The sequence below is a fragment of the Anopheles marshallii genome, chromosome 2 (assembly GCF_943734725.1).
Source record: "Anopheles marshallii chromosome 2, idAnoMarsDA_429_01, whole genome shotgun sequence".
Lineage (NCBI taxonomy): Eukaryota > Metazoa > Arthropoda > Insecta > Diptera > Culicidae > Anopheles > Anopheles marshallii.
The window spans coordinates 68204036-68220196 of NC_071326.1; the positions used below are offsets into that span (position 1 = coordinate 68204036).

Here is a 16161-nt window from a genome sequence, read left to right on the forward strand (position 1 = left end):
AAATTCAACCCTTGCAGGTCCCGTATTTTAGTTGGGTGTATGATGTCTATGTCATCCGCGGAGTCAAAGAAGTGAAAAGAACGTACATCATCGTAAACGGAATGCAGTGTTTTTTTTATTGTTCCACCGGTGGGCTTTACTTTGCCGAAGGTGGAAAATTCGATCGTACAAAGTACTCGCCGATGGCCATTGCAACCGAGTTGGGATTCCCACTTGGTAGGCTCGGCATAACGGAAGCATCCGCCACGTACAAATTATGAACGCCATGGACGCGAAGATCACGGAATGACACGACTGAATCGTCGCTTGCATTTCCCATCCGGCATGTACCCACCGGATGATAAATAGTATGTGTAACGGAACGAACATAACATTCCCAGTACGCATCACTATCGAACGGTTGCATCGTGCAGCCAGGGAACTGTTTCGGGTTAAATTCTAACCCCATTTTTCTCGCAGACGGCTGTTGAGTGATCTTTTGCAGCAGGCGAATTCCTTTGATGAGTGCGTTCACATCGTCTTTCGAAGTTAAATATTTGGGATTGATAACTGGATTGTCCCGTACATTCGCACTTCTGAGAAATATATGTCCCTTGCTTTTTGGATGCAAGAGAATTGGTAAAACCGTGACGACAGACTGTCCCATACTCAAAAGTGGTTCATAGTAATCCTGCCAAACAGAATCTTTTATGTTAACTATCTTCCGCAAGTGTACACCACCGTCGGAAGTAAGACCGGCTGGAAGTACCATGAACTGAAGATCACTCGTGTAATTACTACCGAGCGACACGAAACCGACTGCTTCACATCCGCCGAACGTAAGAGACGATTGGCGATGATTGCTCGTGAAGTAATTTAGAAGATTTTTAGGATGAACGAGGTCAAGTGGATGTAGGTGCAAGGAATTCTCCATTAAAAGAAGTTCCGATCCGGTACCTATATGATCTTGCAGATTTTTTCCAACCTGTGGAAGATTGATAACTGCTTCCATTCCCAGCTGTTCCAGTTCCGACCGTGGACCAATGCCGCTGTGAAGCAATATTTTAGCTGAGCCGATCGTTCCTGCGGTTAATATAATTCCTTTCCTAGCGCTTACCCGAAACTGCTGTCCCGCTCGGGAAACCAGCACGCTTTTAGCGAATCCTTCCACATCAACGATTACTTTTTCTACAACACTGTTTGTCAATCTTTCGTGCCCGGTTCGCTGAACCATTTCATACTCGTGGGCCGTCGTCCATCTTCTTCCGTGCCGTGTCGTAAGCCATGGTTGGAAAAATTCGTCATCTCTGAACCCGAGGTTTTTCGCGGCATCGATGAAAACTCGTCCCAGCTCAGTGGTAAACCCACGCTCCACATTTGACCATAGGTTGTGCTCGAAAAACTCTAGGAAGCGATCCAAATCTTGAGTCTTTTCAAACCAACTGGAGAAATCCTTGCGGTCCGGCTTAAAGTGAATCATGTTGTTGAACATATGCGTGCCACCGACTACTTTGCCTGAAAATTGTACAATATCAACATTGAACAACTTTTCTCCAGCACTACTCGCAGCTCTTACCCATTGGCCAACGGCTGCGATTTTCATTCATAGCCCAGCATGATTGTGTTTGTGTTTCTGTAAGGTATTGCCAATCATACTGTGTACCTTGCAGGAGTGGTAAAAAGAGCGGAATGTCCATCAAACCATTCCACCTGGGACCTGCTTCTAGCATGAGCACATTGTCCGAGGGTATACGAGCCGCAATCCAAGAACCAGCCGTTCCACTTCCAACGATGATATAATCATACTCGCCGTTTGTCGGTGTCGTCCGCAGATCATTCAAGTATGCTGCGTAGAAAAACAATTCAAAGGCACATGTGGCAATCAAAACTCCTATCGCATAAAAGCCAACGATACAGTAATGATTGAACAAAGTGAACAGCATTTTCTTCAACAAACTCCCAAACACTGCGGAACCGGCAAGAAAAACAACCTGTTGTATAGTTAAAAAAATGTCAACAAAGTCTGACGTTTCATCAACGGTTCGTATTGCGATGTTTTTTATTCGAATTTCCCATCCAGATGATTTGGTGATATACCTATGGAAACACTTTTTACTTCCAATTAGCAGCAAATTTTTTATTAATTAGAATGCAATGCGGCGTGTGAAATTTGTTTAAAGTATACATGTGTATGAGGGTTCTAAAGAATCGCATCAACCGTTGAGAATTTCAACGAAATTCGGTGTTTTTTGGTGTTTGTTTGCCCAAGTTTGACAACCCACCGCATACCATAGGGTTTTGTGTATCTGTACACCTTGGACAGAAGAGGCAATCCGTGAACACACCTTGAAGCCGGCGGTGCCGTACCGTCATCGTTTTGTGTTGCATTCAATCATTGTGAAATAGTGTAGCTAGAGTAGATAGTGTTCTGTTATTTTTTAAAACAAATTCTACCTGGTGCACCATGGGACAGCACGTATCCCGCACGGACTTCGAATGGACGTACACCGAGGAACCGCACGCAAGCCGGCGGAAAATGATCCTGGAAAAGTACCCCCAGATCAAGAAGCTTTTCGGGTACGATCCACAATTCAAATGGGTCGCCAGTGCAATGGTCCTCACCCAGCTGGCGATGCTGTTCGTCGTAAAGGATCAATCGTGGAAGATGGTGTTCCTGCTGGCGTACTGTTTCGGTGGCGTGATCAACCATTCGCTGATGCTGGCATGCCATGAAATAGCTCACAATCTAGCGTTTGGGCACGCGCGACCGATGGCGAATCGGTTGTTTGGCTTCTTTTGCAACCTTCCGATCGGTTTGCCGATGTCGGTGTCATTCAAAAAGTACCATCTAGAGCACCACCGCTATCAGGGTGACGAGGTGATCGACACGGATCTGCCCACATACCTAGAGGCGAAGCTGTTCTGCACGACGGTGGGCAAATTTTTCTGGGTTTGTCTGCAGCCCCTGTTCTACATCTTCCGGCCACTGATCGTGAATCCGAAACCACCGCAAAAGCTTGAGCTGGTCAACGGGGTCATACAGCTCGCTTTCAACACGATTATTGTGCAGTATTTCGGCTGGAAGGTGATGATTTATCTCATTGTCGGATCGCTGCTCGCGATGGGCCTGCATCCCGTGGCGGGCCACTTCATCTCCGAACACTACATGTTCGCGAAAGGCTTCGAAACGTACTCGTACTATGGGCCGCTAAATTGGATCACCTTTAATGTGGGGTACCACAACGAACATCACGATTTCCCTGCCGTGCCCGGACGGTTACTGCCGGAGGTGAAGCGAATTGCGCCCGAGTTCTACGAAACCATCCCGCAACACACGTCCTGGACGCGGGTGCTGTTCGATTTCATCACCGATCCGGCCGTCGGACCGTACGCTCGTATCAAGCGTAAAGCCCGCGGTCTGGAATCGTAAACCAGATATTACCCAGAATTTCCAGGTAAGCATCTCTAGCCAAGATATATGTGTACCATTCATAGCCGTTGCTCCAATTTGCCACCTGTGCAGGCAGTGATTGATTGGTCAATCAGTGACTGGCACCACATTATCTGTCGTTATCGACATGCCACACAACCGGTTGCCGCTTGTAATGTATCGAGTGGCTGTAGATTTACCGATGGCATTGCGATTAGCTTGTTCATGACAACGTCTGTCACGCGATAGCAACCTACACCTAGACCGAAAAAAGAGGCAAGATAATGCTAAGACCTACCAGCATTATCACCACCGAATCCATGGGAAAAATATGAATATCAATGAACCGAACTGATAAGCGAGAGGGTGTGATATGTCTTGTGTAAATATGGTCGCTCGTGGCTCTTAATTTATGATGCCATTCGATGAACAATCGGTGCAGCATTTGGTTCCCGCATACGTTTTACGTTTGACGCATACTAATTGATTTTATTGGGCCTGCTTTTGTTTCCTCGGCATAACTGTGTTTCGGAAGGCATGACGATTTATGTCATCAAGCCAACTTTCGGCTTATGAAAAGCATCGATCGTCTAGACACCAGGGGTCGGCAAAGATAGGGCATTGTGTTGGCAGCTATTCTTTGTACACATTTCGATTCGAAAATTGTATTGTTTAGCATTATGAGGACATAGGACAGATCTACCTCAAAGCGAACAAAGCTACTGCGGAGACCCTGAACACCAAGATTACCAACGACCAGAAGAGAAGTAAGGTCGGTAGAACCTTGAAGAAAGTTAGAGTGTAAAAATGTTTGTATGAGCTGACGCCGAGGTGAAGTCATATACATTTCATACATGTACATATTGATTTTTGATTCCGATTCCCAAAGATGTTCGCTTTCACATGTCTATCAACGATGAGTCATTTGCGTACTCGTGACCACTACGTGACTCGTCTGATACGCTATGGTAGTAGTAATTCGTTTGACAAAAGTGTGCACGAGTACGCTTCAAACGCGAACCTTCCCATAAGGGGCTAATTATTTATCCAACGAGAAGGTTCGCTACTATCGGTAAAGTAAACATGCAACTGAGTTATCGTATGCGGGGCGTATGCGTCATGTTAATGATAAAAAAATACACAAAATCGCGTTTTTATGAAACTTCACGTGGCTTGTACTCCAGAGATAGCTTTGTTTGCCGGTAGAATACATGCGAGTGGTGGTGTAGTGGTTACGGGGAACGCTACGCATTGACTGCATTTCAAAATGATTCCCCTAGCACCAAACATTACGAAAAAAAGCATTGAGTTTTCATTTCCACACACTTATATTCTAAAACTTTTCCCCCCTTTTGTTCCATTTTCAGGTCTAGGCGAGTTTATACATCTTTTCGTTGAGAACGTGTGACGATATAGAAAATTAATTCTCTACAAAGATCTACCTTCTGCCATGGGCGGACAAGAACGCAAGGACAAAATAACAACCAGTAGCCTAAAACGAATGGACTTTTTGCTTATAAGCATTGATACAATGTTGATTATGATAACGAGTATATACTGCGGATTGTATGTATTTGATGCACTCCCCCGCGCAATCTTGCACGCACGGATTGCTAAGAAAAATAGTAGAAATCAAATGTAAATTGCACGTTTCGTGAGGTGTAAAATAGCGGCAAACTGTAAGAGAAGTATTAGGCGCATCCCTATTGTAAACTATTCTACTAACGATAGTTTCGTTAGCCTTATTATATTGCTTGGTTTATAATTACGACCCGCATTGATCCTATATGTTAGCATCCTTCATTTATCCTCTAGCATATTCACGTAGAGAAAGCTCACGTGTAATGAAAGGCACATTGCCCGGAGGTAGTTCCTGCCCGAATATGTTGTAATTGTTTTGTGAATTGTGCACTTCCTATTGAACGGCTTACCCTCAAACGAATAGTTAACCAAATAAACACACTGGCATTTGCTGGCATTTAAGTGCATAGTAGGATAAATTCGATCCTAACCACGTTTGCCGCAAACCAGTGACATAATGATTGAGTACAGGGAAAAGAATGTTAACGGAAGATTGAGTTTTCCAATGCCTTCGTTTTTTTATAAATTGTGCTTCGCCTCAGTGTGTGTGAGAGAGTTTTTGTGCGTGAAAACGCTTAAATCATCCCCTCCGTTGGAGCACGCATTACTTAGAGTTTGATGAATTTTTAATACATGTGTACTAAGCTGTATGATGTTGCTTAAATAGCACAGGGCGGTTAAAATGATTGTGCTGTATTGTGTCAATAAAACAATGGTAAAAAATCAAACTCAGCATTAAGAATTTTTTGGGAAAGAATTAGAATTAATTAACATGAACTTTGTTCGGTTAGTTTTTTATAAGAAATATTTATTTACAACAGTTGGTTCCAGCGCATATCATCCTTCGGTCAACTGTGCCGGATGGGCAGCTCGTACGTGGCGAAATAGATTTTTTCTCGCATTGTAAACTCGATGACACACGACGCATTCGTGGACTGTACCATCTTCGTGAATCTGCATGTGCTCTTCCTTCAGTTTTCTGTGAAGGGGAACATAAAGAAATCGATTAAAACCATTTTCCCCAAAGCTTACTAGTTTTGGTCCTCTGGTTTCTTACGGATTGACGAATTCTCTATCGCAATGCAGACACTTGTGCTTCTCCTTCGGCATGTGCACTCGCTGTACGTGGATGCGCAGGTAATACTTTCGGTTGTACTTCCTGTTGCATATGGTGCACTCGTACTGACCCTCAAAGTGTATCGTACGATGCTGTTTCAATCCCCGTATGCACGTAAACTCGCTGTCACAATATTCACACTTGTAGATCCTCTCCTGCGTGTGAATATTAAGATGAGCGTACAGATTCGACCGATGTACAAATGACTTGTCACAGTATGGGCACTGCTGGGTGCGGATATTTAGATGCATCCGACGGTGCTCGGCAATGTTGTGCAAATACTTTCCACATATCGCACAAAACGAGAGCTTCTTTTTTCGCTTCGTTATCGTACGCTCTGCAGCACCATTTGATTCACAATCGGGAACGTTTTCGAGGTCGTTGTCGGTGTGGTTTGCGGATGCATCCGATTGTACATCCTCTTGATTAATTTCTTCATCCAAAATTGTTTCTTGATAACAGATATCATCCCCCGGTAGATCAATACTGTTCGCATTATACCTTAAGTCGTATTCCTCTCTATTGATCGGTTCTATTTTGATACTGATCAATCGTGCACCGGAATACTCCATCAAGTTTCCTCTGTTCCTCAACGTACACGAAAAGGGAGAAAACCCCTTAAAACCCCGAACTGCGTGTGCTGAACTTTTTCCCTGTGCGATTTGTGTGTTTGTAAACAAACCAGACTGATGGTGAAATGACAAATTTCCGAACAATATCTATGAACCTTGTGCTATGGATTTAAACGAAGGTGGTTAGATTTCATCGGATTCAATTTAGAATTTGCCAATTGTTCCCAACACTGTTTTTGGTAAATATTATAAAATAATTTATTTAAAGCATCAAGAGAGCAGTAATGCTTTTGATGCAACAGTTTATAGCCCCGGTCACACATTCCCATCAATTATCTGCTTTTGTACACATCTGTCTCTAGACAACTACCAGACACCGGCTCTTCACCGAAACCGTTGCTATTTTCTGATGCATATGTTGAGAATTCCCTCTTCGTACTGTTTCTTTTCGTCACACTTGTTTTACGACTCACAATATTTGTCCGATTTGACTTTTGTTAATTACGTTTCAACCGTTCAGTTGGTATAATGATCCAGACCGTTTACAGTTAACAGGGGAAAAAAAGAAACTAGTCTTTCATGCGATCCCTTTTGGAAATTAGATCAATTTTCTCCAAACCCTCTTCCATTTCTCGCTTTTTCTCGCTTCTCCTTCCCGTTATATGCGTCTTCTTGTGGGTTTTAAGATTGTCCTTCCGGTTGAACGCTTTTCCGCAAACTTCACAACTGAACGGTTTTACGTTCATGTGCACCAAAAAGTGTTTCGTTAGTCTAGTTCTGTAGAGTGGAGTTAAAAGTTAGCACCAATTGGTTTCAAAGCAGTCTTGCGAACGGCAATACTCACTTTGTCAGGAACAGCATATCGCACACTGAACATTTTTCCTTCGGTTCTTCGAAATGGATCAGCTTGTGCCGTGCCAGCGATGCACGGTATTTGAACGATTTGTCACAAACGTTACACAAATGGGATCGTTCTGTAGTGTGCGTTTCCCGATGTTTGCTGCGCCCGGTGCTGCTGGGAAACTCCTTATCGCAGAGATCGCATTTGTACATTTTCTCACGCGTGTGCAGATTGATGTGGTTCTTCAAATTCGAACTGTTTAGGAATATCTTTGGACAGTGCGGACACTGGTACGGGCGCTCATTGTTGTGCCAGCGCATGTGGGCTGCCATATCGGTTCGAGCAACGCCACAGATTGAGCAAATTTTTGGTATAGGTCGCTGTTTTCTTACAGGCTGGTCAGCAAATTTTATAGGCGTCAACCGCTCGGAATTTTCTTTTAACTTTTTTGGTCGTCCTCGTTTCCTCTTAGTTACTTGCAGTCTGCGACCTTCCTGTCGCGTTCGTCGACTTACTCTACTCGAAGGATCGTTCTGCTCAGATTGCATTACCGGAGAGGGTGACGCATTCGACACATGGTTTGAGCTTTCCGTTTCCGATGGCAACTGTATCACGTCCTCGTCGAAATCTTCCTCTAGCTGTGTCGCTTCCGTATCGTTTGATCTCTTGTCTGATTTCGTTCCATAGCCGGTAATATATAATTCGCATGGAGGTTCGGTTTTGACCACCTGGTCCAACGAGATTTTCTTCTCCTGGAACAAACGATCGTGTTGTTGACAACTTTCGCGAAATGCATGCCATTCTTCTATCCGCTGCAAACAATTGGCACAAATCAAGGGATCATACGTGGATGGATTAACCTGAAAATAGGATGTGAAAGGGTTTAAATATTGTGTAAATAAAGAAACTTTCGTTCGAGCTTACGCTAATCGCTAAATACTGTTCAATGAGATGATCCAGTGTGACTGCAGCTGCTTGTCGTTCTACAGCAGGAATGCGATAATCCGCTATACTTGTGAGTGTTTGATCAGTATTCGTACATAATCTGCAAGATGGCTCCATCTGGAGAGAGTATGTATCGTTAAAATAATAAACGGCTCACATATTTTACTATAGTTGAATTGCTCTAAATTTGCACCACTTTTGTGAAGCTGCACTTGTTTGTTTACAAGCGAATTATTTTTTTACAACACTGCCCGCTGTCAGTTTTTCAAGGTGTATACATACACAAAAATTTAAATTTGTAAAAAATGCTTTTTTTAATCTCTCTTTTAATGCAAACCATGAATGTGTTTCCTAATCAATCTTTGTTTGGGAAATCTACGTGATACTAATTCAATGCTTTATAGAAACTAATCAATTCATAACAACGCATTCGATCGCATTACGATTCGGTAACTATGATATATAAACGTATGGACACCAAGCGATCAAATCTTGGCACCACTGACAACACGGCATCAAAACAATCAAAACCAATTGGGCATACAATTGGGCGGAAAAGATTGATTGTAACAATGAATCCTGCACAAAAAATTGCTCATTCTGGCCTGGAAGAGGTTAACGTTCCGGGTCCGGTGTTCCTGAAGGCTGCGTAAGTGTATGAGTAAGTTTGCGATAGGCTTTCTGTACGACTTTGATTCACTTCAAATTACAGCCTTTCCGAGTGTGATGATCCACTGAAGGCTATCGAGTCATTTCAAGTGGAAAATGGCATCTTGCTACCATCGTTACGGCCTATGCTCCCATTGCTCGATTTGCACGGTGTACGCCGGCTGGATTTCCATACATCCGTACTGGAGGAGCTGCGAGATAAGCTGATCGCACACATCAACGAGCTGGGCGCCAAAGAGGGCCGCCAGCGGGACTTGAAGTTGAAGGAGCTGCTGGTGAAAAGTTTCCCGGTCGTTCGCGTTAAAGCCCTGCGGCCGGTTGTTATGTGCATCCTGCGCAATACGCCGCACATTGAAGACAAGTATCTGCGGATCTTGGTGCGCGATCGAGAACTATACCAGGACACGGACACCGAAGTGAAGCGCCAGATCTGGCGTGACAACCAGTCACTGTTTGGTGATGAAGTTTCGCCTTTACTGTCGCAGTATATTCGCGAAAAGGAACACATCCTGTTCGATCACCTGAATTTGAACAATCTGTTCTTTACACCGACACCGAAAGTACGTCGGCAGGGCGAGGTGGTACAAAAGCTGGCCCACATGATTGGCAACAGTGTCAAGCTGTACGATATGGTACTACAGTTCCTTCGGACACTGTTTTTACGTACGCGCAACGTGCACTATTGTACGCTCCGGGCGGAACTGTTAATGGCGCTGCACGATCTCGAGGTACAGGACATCATATCGGTGGATCCGTGCCACAAGTTCACCTGGTGTTTGGATGCGTGCATCCGCGAAAAGAACGTCGACATGAAGCGTTCGCGCGAGTTGCAGGGTTTCCTCGATAACATCAAGCGCGGTCAGGAACAGGTGCTGGGCGATCTGTCCATGACACTGTGTGATCCGTACGCGATCAACTTTCTGGCCACGTCCGCGATAAAGATTTTGCAGCATCTCATCAACAACGAGGGACTGCCGAGAGAAAACCAGATACTGGTACTGTTGCTCCGCATGCTTGCCCTCGGACTGTCCGCCTGGGTCATGATTGATTCGCAAGATTTCAAGGAACCGAAACTGGATAGCCAGGTGGTGACGAAGTTTCTGCCCGCACTAATGTCGCTAATGGTGGACGATCAAGTGCGCCATCTGCACTCGAAGTTGCCACCGGATGAACGCGAAAGTGCGATCACGACGATTGAACACTCTGGACCGGCACCGGATGCGGTAGAGGCTTACATTCAGGAAAATGCAGTCGCATCGATCCTCGCGATGTACTACACGCTACACACCGCACGCCAGAAGGACCGTGTCGGTATCCTGCGCGTCATGGCCATACTTGCCTCCTGCAAGGACGATCGTGCGTACGAGGATCCGTTCCTACATTCGCTGATCGCGCTCATCATACCGATGTCGGAGGAGTTCGCCAACGAAGACTTCTGCACCGGACTGTTCGATGAATTCCTGTTCGCTGGGTTAACGCGCGATAACGTTACGCGACACATGCTGAAGCTGCTCTGGTACATCCACCAGAAGCTACCGCAGGCACGGCTGATGACGCTGATGAAGGCGCTGCAACCGACAGCACAGCATCACGAGAGCGTACACAAGCTGTACGAAAATCTCCAGAAGCGGGTCGGTGCGCTCACGCAGGAACCGCAACCCGAACCGATGGAAACGGATTTTGATTCGCCGCTCAAAAATGTCCCCACTCCCGGACCTCATTATGTGAGTTAGGCGCTCGAAGCACACGATTGCATTTACATGCACATGTTAGTATGGTAAGGGTATGTACGAAGAGAACAGTAATAAACGTAAGACCGTATGCGCGTATGCATTATCCATTCAAGAGACATTTTTATTCATCCATTTGCCTTGATATTACGTTTCCTTCAGAGCAACATATAAACGATTGCCGGTAAAAAAATATATATATTCCCCATTAAACACACACACACACATACATTACTCGCGGCTAGTAACGCGAAATTCCGTGTTTTCTGCGATCCTTACACAAAGAAACAACAAACACTTATGCTCTCCTCGGTCCGATTCCGACACGTACACCGTAGTATTGTGTATTGTCTAATAAATAGTAAGCTGCAGATAAAAGTTAAACTATGATTCGCTATCTTTGAGGCCATATGCGTAGTGGGAAGGAACGATAAAACGTAATGTATAGCTTATACTGTCGCCCTGCAAACGATAGTAGTACTAATATAGGGGAAACCGAATCTACTCTATTATACGTTTTGCACCATAATATCTAATACATAAAGTTCCGCTCTGACCGATCTAATACATTCCGAAATGGAATAGCCTTCCTCGCATCGGTTTCGTCTGACGAAACACGACGTAGGACTTGGACTTGGTGCTGTTACCTCTCCCTTTCATGGTCGCGGCGTGAATGTAAATCGCTCGGTAACGAACGGAGGAAAGAAAAATAGGGAAATTTAAAACCGAATACCTTAATGTAGTAAAAAGGAAAAGCTTTGCATGCGTTCTTACATTAATTTGGTGCCCGTCGTGTGTGTGTGGAGAACGATGTTCCCACTGTGATGCCAACGCCCGCCCCTTTAGAGCGCGCATTTAGGTATGGACAGTTCCGACTAACGCTTTCCCTTTGCTTGGACATTCCGTTTTCCCTAACTTATAATATCTTTTCTAACCGCTTTAAAACGATGAGTGGCAGCTCGGGCTCGGCTTGGGGGAGAGAAGTCTCGGCGAGGAATATACGGTAAATAGAAGGAGAGGGCCGGTTTGTTTTTTGGGGACGAGGGCGCGCTTGAGGAAGGATGTCCTTTCACTGCTTCCGCTCAAAGGATCCGGCAGCAGCCCTTCTTGTCCCGGTTCGGCTGCGGGACCGTGCTTTGGCTTTGTTTCTTTCTGTTCGAGATGTCCCGTATCAGATCGTAAAAGATCTGCAACAACAAACAAGGGCGGCGTTTTCCCCACCGAACGTGCACACCCGGAGAGATCGTGGAGTCGCGCGCAAATCCGCATGGTAATGTAAGGGAGAGATGTGGGTTTTTTTTTTGTTACAAAAGAATGGAAAAGGCAAGAAAACCGAACCGATTTAAAAATTATGCTCACAAAAACAAACACAAACAAATATACAAACACACGCACACGCACGTTTTGCAATAAACATTTAAATTATCTAAAATTACTAAAGCATTGTTTTTGCTGGCCTTTTTTGTGTTTTTGCATACATAATAGAACCACATAAGCTATTGCCATATTTGTTAGGAGTAGATCCGTCCCTGATATTTGCGTGAATGTGATTTTTGTTTTGTTTTATTAGTAGTTTGTTAACGAACAGCAAACATGACACATATGCAGCCGTGTGAATTTAATTGCGTACAACTTAACTAAGCTGTGGTTTAATGTTGCGTTCCCAACCCTATTGGGCCCCAAACATCGCAAAGCAGCGTTTGAATGTGTGGAGCGCGACCTGATGGTACCACCAGCAGTTAATGCGTTTCGAGCAGTGTTGCGCTTAGTGAATCTTTTGAGATGAGTCACTCATCTGAATCTTCAGAAAGGAGTCGTCTCTTATAAGATTCATGAATTCTCAACGATCAAAGATTCATCATAGATTCATGAATCCATAAGTCCACTCCTATCCATTAGTCCTCAAAAAAAGAGATTCAGATTCATTACAGCAACTCAATGATCAACCATCTGTTTCAGATTCACGGCACACTGGTTTCGAGTCTTCGTGTTACTGTGCAGCACCTGGGACAGTCTAGCGATGCGAAACGGTTTTGCACAATGCAATGCCACCGAAATTGGAATTTGCCGAAGAAGCACACGTGCATATGAGGGAAAGCGTCACAGAGCGAGCGAAAGAGAGCGATCGAGTATATTCACAGCTCAACACATTTGCATGTTTCAAATTGGAAATGGACAATGAGCAGAATCAGCAAAACATTCTCTCCATCCATTCTTTCATCTGTTGTTATCTATTTGTTTTGTGGCTCCTGGATAAACAGTCCCCAGATCTTACCCTAACAGGACACACACTGATGCATCAGCGTGGTGTTTAAAAAAATAAACAAACAAACAATACCTCCTATAATGTACGTGCTATGTACGGTCCTATATAACGTATAATGTACGAGGAGAAATTACATTCAATAACTAAGCTTACAATAATCGTCCGGATTAATAGGACCAACTTCTTTGTCACATATCCACCATCCAGGCCTGCGAGCGTAAGCTTCCCCCCCTGTTCGATCGCTATGTCCTGATAACAGTGCAGGTATTTCTGCTAGTGCCATCTATACCTGCAATTCCTATGCTTCGCGAGGGAATGGAACATATCCCTAATGTAACTAAATAGCGATGCCTCTATGTGTGTGTGTGTGTTGTTTGCTTTGTGTGGTGCCATGTTGTGTGTTGATGCGGACGCGAGAGCATAATTGCTACAATAAAAAAAAACGAAAACCGAAACCAATACGCATTCCGTAACTCAATCACCGTATAAAGCGCCCGCTCTCGTACGCGAAACCGTTCGGCCGTCCGGTTTAGTTTCGTACGTGAGTTTGTATGTGATTCCTGATGTATGATGGGTGAGTATTTGCCCACTTGCAAGCACGGCCGTATGCCCTGTTTGTGGCGGGTACGCGCTTCGTAATGCTTCCACCGTGCGGGATGATGAGGAGACCGACGTTTCGGCTCTATAATGGCATGCATTTGATTTTTCGCCGCTTGGATTTGTCTTTAACGCGACCGTTTGTTGTCTTGGAATCTTCCGTCTTGCGCGACCGTATCTGACGCATCAGATCGTAGAATACCTGCGGGAAAGAAGTGAGCGTATTCACAGCACGGATGCGAATTGGTGCTTTGTTTCTTAACGACGTGTGTGTGTTTGTATGACTAGACACGAGGTGTGCTAACGAAAACGTTGGATAGGAAAAGGCTAGGCCAACCAAGGATTAGCGAGTAATAACACAATCTGTTGGGTAATACGATCGGGAAACTGAGCATTAAGTTATAATAATGAAATCCTCAACGAAAACTGCAACGAAAGTACTTCCTATTTGCATTTCATGCCGTATGGTAGGGGTATAGTTGTGCAATCAGGCCCTTCTTATGATAGAACTATATAGACGATACTGTTTTTATGATACAGCAAATAATACCGCTTTTTTCAGTCGCATTCCTTTTGACGAAGGCATTACACTACTAGAGGATTTGTGCGTATATTACACGTGCAAAACATAATTGAATTACGCTCCAAAATTGGAACAACTACAGCATGACCCTGGTTAAGCGACATCAAAAGCACAACACAAAAGAATCAACAATTGGACAGTATTGTAGTAACAACAACTGAAGGAAGCAAACAAAAAAGCATACAAATGTGACTCAACAGATGACTAAATGCAGTTGATAGTTTTTGTTTTCCGGTGAGCGCAAAAGGGCAAATGATAAGGGCACAACAGTAAGCGTCACGTACACAAACAAATTTGGAAAGTGTGTCGGGGGGAGGAAACGAAGCTATAGGAGGGTAAGGGTTCACCACACATACCTTGTCCACATTTTCGCGTGTTTTAGCCGATGTTTCAACGTATGGCACACCCCACTGTTGGGCACGGGATTGACACTCCGATAACGGTACCTTCCGTTTGTCATTCAAATCGCATTTATTGCCCACCAGCAGAAATGGAATATTTTCATCGTTCTTCACACGTAATATTTGTTCCCTGTAGAATTGTAGTCGTCGGGGGAGTGAGATCACAATTGGAGGGTTGGGAATTGTTCGGGTGGGGGTGACAGGGGGAGTCAAAAGAAGTACATCCATCAATTAGCGCAGTTGGGAGAGGCACCGTATTAGTCATCATCACATGATGATACAGCGCCCGGAAACGTGCACTTACCGGAATTCCTGAGTCGCCTGAAAACTGTCGTCTTCCGTGATGGAAAACACACACAGGAAGCCTTCTCCACTGCGGAAATAATTGTCCCGGATTGCGGCATAGTCTTCCTGGCCCGCCGTATCGAGGATATCGATTTGGACCTCCTCACCATCCAGTACCACCTACAAAAAATAATAACCCACCCACCCCACCCCACAACAAACCAAGAGAAAGAGACGCGGGCTAAATAACGGAGAAATCATCCACTTTCCCACCATGCGAATTAACATCACAATGGGCTGTGGCCACCATAGCCACCCTTCTTTGGTCGCGCCCTTCCTGGTGCATACCTTTTTGCGGTAGCTGTCCGCTTTCGTTGGCTCGTAGTCCTCCACGAACTCGTCGTACATGAACTGTAGCGTTAGGGCGGATTTGCCCACACCGCCGCTGCCCACCATGATGACCTTATGCAGGGCCGGGCCCGTCGTCGGTTTTTTCGACATCTTGCACGCACAAATAACACCACTAAATCGACTGCTTTCGGTAGGAAAGTTTGGAAAGTTTCCAAAACAATTTAGAAGCTTTTTGACAAACGCTCGTTTGACGTTATGACGAAGCGAAAGAGCAACGCGGAAAAGGGAAGGGGAACGCGAACTGTTGTCACGCCTTATTGTCAAAATGCTGCCAAGATGGGCCCAGGTTTAGACAGTACCGAGCACAAAAAATGGGGCGAAATTGTCTTTCTTTACAATCGTCAATAGGACCCTTCATTTGAGAGCTTTAAAAATCAACCGCATCTAGAATGTGGGAAATTTCACGATGTTTTCATTTATTATCCACCAAAAAGCAAAACATCGATTCATTGCGTTGTTCGTAGCTTTGCACTAACAACCTTGATTTCGTTAGTCTGTAGCTGTGTGTGTGTATCAATGGTTTGTTTATACTCAGTAGCAAATTCCACAAATCGGAGAACGCTGAAAACGGGGCAGGTTTTGTGAGCTTAAGTACGTATAGAATTAACGCTTGAAACCAACATTGTTTCTTTGGATAGTGTGTAACAATGATCAATCTGTTTAGTGCCGAGATAAGAATCCATCATGCGACGACGAGAAATTCCTGCCTTTACTTTGAAGCTGAGCGATTTGAAGGAGTACGAACAGGCAAAGC

At 44.6% G+C, this 16161-nt stretch overlaps 6 protein-coding genes across 7 annotated transcripts; 2 read left to right on the forward strand and 4 right to left on the reverse strand.

Moving 5' to 3' along the window:
* Nucleotides 1-136: 136 nt before the first annotated feature.
* LOC128718454 (glucose dehydrogenase [FAD, quinone]-like) lies at nt 137-1922 on the reverse strand. The gene is made up of 2 exons (XM_053812078.1): nt 1556-1922; nt 137-1494 (listed from the first exon to the last, which is right to left on the reverse strand). Exons 1-2 carry the CDS (start codon nt 1920-1922, stop codon nt 137-139), a joined length of 1725 nt encoding a protein of 574 aa, XP_053668053.1.
* A 521-nt stretch (nt 1923-2443) lies between these two features.
* On the forward strand, nt 2444-3409 carry LOC128710399 (sphingolipid delta(4)-desaturase DES1). The gene has a single exon (XM_053805453.1). It carries the CDS (start codon nt 2444-2446, stop codon nt 3407-3409), a length of 966 nt encoding a protein of 321 aa, XP_053661428.1.
* Nucleotides 3410-5827: 2418 nt separating this feature from the next.
* On the reverse strand, nt 5828-6679 carry LOC128708864 (zinc finger protein 480-like). The gene is made up of 2 exons (XM_053803843.1): nt 6048-6679; nt 5828-5969 (listed from the first exon to the last, which is right to left on the reverse strand). The coding sequence occupies exons 1-2, from the start codon at nt 6677-6679 to the stop codon at nt 5828-5830; spliced, it is 774 nt and encodes a 257-aa protein (XP_053659818.1).
* A 569-nt stretch (nt 6680-7248) lies between these two features.
* LOC128718456 (zinc finger protein 184-like) lies at nt 7249-8582 on the reverse strand. Its single transcript, XM_053812079.1, has 3 exons — nt 8445-8582; nt 7524-8380; nt 7249-7456 (listed from the first exon to the last, which is right to left on the reverse strand). The coding sequence occupies exons 1-3, from the start codon at nt 8580-8582 to the stop codon at nt 7249-7251; spliced, it is 1203 nt and encodes a 400-aa protein (XP_053668054.1).
* Nucleotides 8583-9037: 455 nt separating this feature from the next.
* Nucleotides 9038-10867, forward strand: LOC128707846 (negative elongation factor B). Its single transcript, XM_053802805.1, has 2 exons — nt 9038-9114; nt 9178-10867. Exons 1-2 carry the CDS (start codon nt 9038-9040, stop codon nt 10865-10867), a joined length of 1767 nt encoding a protein of 588 aa, XP_053658780.1.
* A 1079-nt stretch (nt 10868-11946) lies between these two features.
* Nucleotides 11947-15497, reverse strand: LOC128719833 (ras-related protein Ral-a). 2 transcript variants are annotated; one of them, XM_053813470.1, is made up of 4 exons: nt 15345-15497; nt 15016-15176; nt 14667-14841; nt 11947-12051 (listed from the first exon to the last, which is right to left on the reverse strand). In XM_053813470.1, exons 1-4 carry the CDS (start codon nt 15495-15497, stop codon nt 11947-11949), a joined length of 594 nt encoding a protein of 197 aa, XP_053669445.1. The 2 variants fall into 2 exon arrangements, with proteins under 2 accessions (XP_053669445.1, XP_053669446.1); XM_053813471.1 differs by lacking the exon at nt 11947-12051 and adding an exon at nt 13813-13929.
* Between the last annotated feature and the right edge of the window lie 664 nt (nt 15498-16161).

Bases quoted from the DNA above. Each gene is read 5' to 3' on its own strand.
- LOC128718454 (XM_053812078.1), bottom strand. From the start codon at position 1,922: ATGCTGTTCACTTTGTTCAATCATTACTGTATCGTTGGCTTTTATGCG. The intron at 1,495-1,555 runs GTAAGAGCTGCG...TACAATTTTCAG, and splicing joins TCGCAGCCGTTGGCCAATGG to GCAAAGTAGTCGGTGGCACG.
- LOC128710399 (XM_053805453.1), top strand. From the start codon at position 2,444: ATGGGACAGCACGTATCCCGCACGGACTTCGAATGGACGTACACCGAG.
- LOC128708864 (XM_053803843.1), bottom strand. From the start codon at position 6,679: ATGGAGTATTCCGGTGCACGATTGATCAGTATCAAAATAGAACCGATC. The intron at 5,970-6,047 runs GTAAGAAACCAG...TCCCCTTCACAG, and splicing joins GATAGAGAATTCGTCAATCC to AAAACTGAAGGAAGAGCACA.
- LOC128718456 (XM_053812079.1), bottom strand. From the start codon at position 8,582: ATGGAGCCATCTTGCAGATTATGTACGAATACTGATCAAACACTCACA. The intron at 8,381-8,444 runs GTAAGCTCGAAC...TCCTATTTTCAG, and splicing joins AACAGTATTTAGCGATTAGC to GTTAATCCATCCACGTATGA. The intron at 7,457-7,523 runs GTGAGTATTGCC...TCCACTCTACAG, and splicing joins GATATGCTGTTCCTGACAAA to AACTAGACTAACGAAACACT.
- LOC128707846 (XM_053802805.1), top strand. From the start codon at position 9,038: ATGAATCCTGCACAAAAAATTGCTCATTCTGGCCTGGAAGAGGTTAAC. The intron at 9,115-9,177 runs GTAAGTGTATGA...TTCAAATTACAG, and splicing joins CCGGTGTTCCTGAAGGCTGC to CCTTTCCGAGTGTGATGATC.
- LOC128719833 (XM_053813471.1), bottom strand. From the start codon at position 15,497: ATGTCGAAAAAACCGACGACGGGCCCGGCCCTGCATAAGGTCATCATG. The intron at 15,177-15,344 runs GTATGCACCAGG...TATTTTTTGTAG, and splicing joins CGGACAGCTACCGCAAAAAG to GTGGTACTGGATGGTGAGGA. The intron at 14,842-15,015 runs GTAAGTGCACGT...ACAATTCTACAG, and splicing joins CAGGCGACTCAGGAATTCCG to GGAACAAATATTACGTGTGA.